The sequence below is a fragment of the Hippichthys cyanospilos genome, chromosome 16, assembly GCF_059441005.1.
Source record: "Hippichthys cyanospilos isolate Australia breed blue-spotted pipefish chromosome 16, RoL_Hcya_1.0, whole genome shotgun sequence".
In the NCBI taxonomy this organism is placed as follows: Eukaryota; Metazoa; Chordata; class Actinopteri; order Syngnathiformes; family Syngnathidae; genus Hippichthys; species Hippichthys cyanospilos.
In genome coordinates, this window is record NC_142384.1 from 16,748,483 (window position 1) to 16,753,625 (window position 5,143).

At 44.2% G+C, this 5,143-nt stretch overlaps 1 protein-coding gene across 1 annotated transcript in view; it reads left to right on the forward strand.

Moving 5' to 3' along the window:
- The window catches only part of coro7 (coronin 7), a 75,882-nt gene extending 73,923 nt beyond the window's left edge, over positions 1–1,959 (forward strand). The window contains exons 28-31 of the mRNA XM_088436275.1: positions 575–659; positions 1,129–1,265; positions 1,477–1,542; positions 1,782–1,959. Of these exons, the coding sequence (XP_088292401.1) occupies positions 575–659; positions 1,129–1,265; positions 1,477–1,542; positions 1,782–1,886 (393 nt within the window). The 3' untranslated portion in view covers positions 1,887–1,959. The remainder of the gene's footprint in view (positions 1–574; positions 660–1,128; positions 1,266–1,476; positions 1,543–1,781) is intronic.
- The last annotated feature ends 3,184 nt before the right edge of the window (positions 1,960–5,143 follow it).

The window sequence follows — 5,143 nt, forward strand, 5'->3', positions numbered from 1 at the left end:
AAGTGTTGTAAGCCTCTCGATTATCGAAATTCATAGTCATTATCCATCGTTAGCCTTGAGATTTTATTGTTTTAACTGCTCAACAAGTCCTAGGACTGGGCGTTGTGGTAAAAAAAAAAATAAAAACGGTTTCTTTATTTTTCAGCTGTTTATTTACAGTCTGGACATGACAGGGTTTTAATTAGAAGTGTTTAACTCGACAAACATTTTTTTACAGAAGGTTTTGGTTGTTTAAAATTAAATCAAGCGCAAAATATTCATACAATCGCGGCTACAGGTTTTAATTTTTTTGTAGTATATACTCAATATTTATAGCTAGTACAGAAAAATTAGCTATTCATATCGCGTCTATACTACCCATCCTGTATTCCGCCTCTTGTGCAAAAGATCTTTCAGAAGTTTGCAAATTTTATAACCGAATTCATTAAATGTGTTGCCCAGCCCAGGCATTTTGTTTGCCATACTTCTCTGAATAATCTGTTGAAATTTGTCATGGAAGAGCTATTTGTTATCTATGGTTAATGTTTTGTTTGTTTGTCCCCTCCCCCCCTCCCCGCGGGCATATTTTCTTCAGGCTAAGTATTTAGCCCAAGTCATCGTGATGGGGGTTCAGGTAGTGGGCCGTGCTTTCGCTCGGGCCTTGCAACAAGAATATGCAGGTATGTTTCATTTTGAAAAGTTTAAGTAAGCATATTATATGGCTGAAATGACAAGTTCTGTAACGTACTGCACAGGAGATTAAAACTGTGTCCTAAATCCATTTATTTTACATCACAGATTAGTCGTGTTGACTTTTGAAATGATTTTTTTTACTATGCAAACTCAAGGCAGTTGGACTTTGGCGCCAAATTCCCCAAACGAGCCCCCTTCGCTGGTCTGATTAATTATCACAGGTGTTCCCCATGGCTCCATAATAGGGCCTCTTCAATTCATCACTTACCTGCCTGTCGTTGGCAATATTTGATCCAAATGCAGTATTCCTTTCCACTGCTTTGAGGGTGACATTCAGCTCTATATTTCTCATGAAGCCAAGTCAACTTTGACTAATTCCTCTCTGAAATTAAATTCCGGTTTGCATCAAATGGCTTAAAACTAGCGATAACACAGACGTTCTCATCCGCGCCAAAGCGAGTCAGGCAGCAGCGCGGGCGCGAAGCAGCGGCGGTCAGCATTCGGCGGCGGCCACCAGCATCTCTGGGATGAGCTTACAAGAGGCCCAGCAGATCCTCAATGTTTCCAAGCTCGAACCAGAGGAAATCCAAAAGGTAAGAAAGAACGGCGGTGACACTACAAGCGCATGATGTTGACCTCTGTATTTTGTTTTCATTTCGAATTCGACCCATCACCGCTTTTTAAGTTATCTAATGGACGATAACCGAATTGAACATCTTTTTGGAAATATCAAGTCTTTTTTTGTCTTAGTTTTTTCTTAGTTTGACCGTGACTTGACTTTGACTTGTTTGCATTCTGTTCCAGAACTACGAACATCTCTTTAAAGTCAACGACAAGTCTGTGGGCGGTTCGTTTTACTTGCAATCAAAAGTAAGTATGCTTGAGCTTTTGCTGTGAGGCACTTTCCTCCGTTGCTATGGTGACAGCGCACTTAAGCAAAGTTCTAGAGGCCATTTGTAATTGTTTGGAAAACCGCAATTATTGAAAAGCATTAACCGTTGTCGATAAGAACCTCTTCACTCGCCCCAACGCGCATCCCCCAGCCGCGCGATTCTGTGAGACGCCGTCCTTGGTTTCGGTGTCCGTTGTGACTTTGCCTGTATGTGCAGGTGGTGCGGGCCAAAGAGCGTTTGGACGAGGAACTAAATATCGAAGCGCAACAACAACAGCGGCAGCAACAGAAGCAGGAATCACAACAAAACACGGAAACTTGAAGTGTGCGGCGGCGTCCCCGCTCCCTGTGCCCCCTGTAAATTATAACCCAATAAATGTCGCCCTTTCATTGCCTTTCCGCTTTGTCGTTTGACGTCCTCGGCGATCTGTCGTCGAGTCGGTGCGGTGGGTAAGTCCAACGTTTTATACCTCCCGCTTATTTGTGCTCGTTGTGCATTGACGAGACACGCGAGGCGCCGTTGAAAAGGCTAAGATGACTTTGACTGAGAACGCTGGGATTTACTTGGGCAGATCCGACGAATCAAAAGATATAAGGCAAAAACCAACATCCACCAAAGTGGACACAAATGAATAGGCTTGGTATTTCATACACAGCTGCCTTACTTTCTAATAATCCCCTATGTTTTTTGTTGGTATGCCCATTGTGTTCATTTGTGAATTTTCCTGTCTAAGACAACAAACACGAAAGCATCGTTTGTATCAAACGCAACTTTATTAAACTGTTCTTTTCATTGACATTTTTACCAATATCGTAATAAAATTCCTCTAAAACAGGAGAACACTGCTATGTTGTAGCAATTGGAGACTTTAACAACTGAAATCATTGCATGTTCAAACACAGAACATGAACCAGGAAAAAATATATATATATATATATTTCATAAAATCTGCTCTTTCTTTAACACCATATAATGTTTAACTTCTATATTTTACCTAGAGTAAAAAAGGCACTTGGAAAAAAGTGAAAATACTGACATGTCTCGATTCAAATGTGCAAAAAAAAAAAAAAAAAAAAAGGAACTTGGAACAGGCCTCGACTGGCCTTAGTCTGACCTATTAACCCTTTGTGCAACACTGTAGCACTCCAGTCAATGGCACCCCTTTTTAACTTGACTGACTGAGCATGTAAAAATCACATTATCAATCTTACAAGACATAAAATCTCTCCCACAAAAATCTCATTGAGCATGTACCGCTTTCTGCATGTATCAAATTCAGTGGCTATTTTACAAACGTGACAACATGGAAGAATCCCTCCAAAGCACAGATGTCAAACTCCAGTCCTGAAGGGCCGGTATCCTGCACGTTTTCTGATTTCCTCCCTCAAAAACTTCAGCTTCAAATGATTAGGATCATTTTCAAGCTCCTGCGGAGCTCGCTAATAAGCTAATCATTTGATCATCGCCGAATGATTCATATTAAGCTTATTCGAAAACTCTGCGGGAGCTTAAAAACGAATCCAGAAAACATGCAGTACGCCAACTCTCAAGGACTGGAGTTTGACACCTACGCGCTGCGCGGACGTACGAGCCGACCGTTACAGACGCAACTCAAAGGGTTAAATTGAGGACCGGCTTAGTCGATATGCAAACCGTGTCGGTGTCATATCCAAATTTTTGCCGCCTAGCCGAGGCTGTCCTCAGCTTAACCTGCTGTCAAGTAGAAGAGGAGGAAAGCCTCCGCCGCATCTGCGGGATTCACTGTTGCCGTGGGAACGGAAACGTCTAGCCTACTTAGCGCCCGCTTTCCGATGACGTCGTTCGGAATCTCATCGGTCTAAGGACTGGCCCCGAATGATTTGGAATGATTGAATTTCTTCTTATGTACGCCTGGCCATGGAGTTAAAAGCGAACCGGTGAGATCGTGACGCTTTCTGTCGTTGATTGAGGGGGGCATTCGTGACCGATCGTGATACCCCACCGAAGATTAAAACCTGCACCATTCAGTCGTCCGTGCAAGCGGCACTTGAAATTTTTCAAATCTGAATCCCGGAGCAGCTCATCCTGCTAAAGACTTAGCCTTAAAACTGCAGAGAAGCTGGAGTCGGAACAAGAGAAGCAAATTCAACATCTGAAAAAAAATGTCTCGTCCAAACGTACGGATACAAAAATAGATATAAATGTAAGATGGCGACAAGAAATGTCTCGACGTGCGCGCTCAAGGAAACGCTCCCAACGGAACGGATGGAAGAAGGATCGAGATAGAAGTCTGTTGGTTCTCTGCCTCTTCTCATTTTTGCACTCTTGATAGCCTCCCACATTTAAATCCAACTTCCCAAAAAACCGAGAGGAAGAAAGAGCAACTATGCCAAGTGCGTGGCCACGGCATCGTCAAACAATTGCGCAACCTTTTCCCGAAGAGGTTTTAGTTCAAACGAGGCAGTTTGCTATAGTGTGGCTTCATTGTCAATCCAGCTGGATTTGGCACTGAATGTTTGGCCCCCACCGCCAGCCTAACGTGACCTTCCCCCTTTACCTACTTGACTATTTTTGGCACGGTTTGTCGACCGCAGGACAGAACTTCCACCAACTACGTGAAGCTGTCGGTGGACGGCCATCTGTTTTTCACAGCTGGTTTTCAGCCGGGTCGCTCTTTAAGAAAACACAAGACAGCAGTGTTTATCACCACAGTGGGCCTTTCATACACAAACTGGCCATGTTGATTCCATTACGGGAAGGCAGCTGGTCAATCCAGGAGCAACAAAAAAAAACAACTGAAAATTCTGTCCAATCCTATGTGGTGCCTATCATCTTGCCACTGGGGGGAGCCAAAGAGCAGTGCCTTCCATTTGCTAAAGAGGAACCGATAATTGGTCTTTGCCAGGTGATGTAACACCGTTTGTCTGTCCTCAGATAGCCGCGGAAGAAATCCGCAAAGCCCGGCGAGAAATTCGGCAGGACCCGGCCGGTCCTTATTGTTTGGCCTCCCCAAAATGGGGACAGATTGTCAAAAATAATGACTTGCTTCCTGTCGCACTAAGGTTAGCAGCGGTTTTGAGGTTTTGTGATTACGACTGAGCGCTGTGTGTAACTGAACCATTTAAGATGCTTTACGTTCACTTGCTTTGGTCTGGCAAACTTGTCCGAATGGTACCAAAGTTCTATGTTGAAAAGTTTTTCAAAACGTGCACATTGGCCCAGCGCAGAGTGCGTCATGGTGTTTCTTTGCAGGGTTTGTCTGTCTCGCTGCTCGGCTAGAGGCACACGGTCGATCGTCTTTTATAAATACCGGAAAGAGTTGAGGGACATGTATAACTCACGTTCACGGGCTCCGTCCACAGAACCAACAAACACGGAATGAATAAAGTACGAAAACAACGAGGGGCCCCCGTCAAGGCCGTGTTATATAAGTTTTCTTGAGCCCCTCGAAAATAAAAGAGGCCCGCGTTCTACCACTCGTAAAATGTAGCGTCGTCTAAATCTCCCATTTTGTAGCACACGTTCGACCCCCTTTGAAGCTATTGTGTGAGCCGATCCCCTCCCCGCTCCCCCCGCCACCCTTGACCGCCTGTACGTTC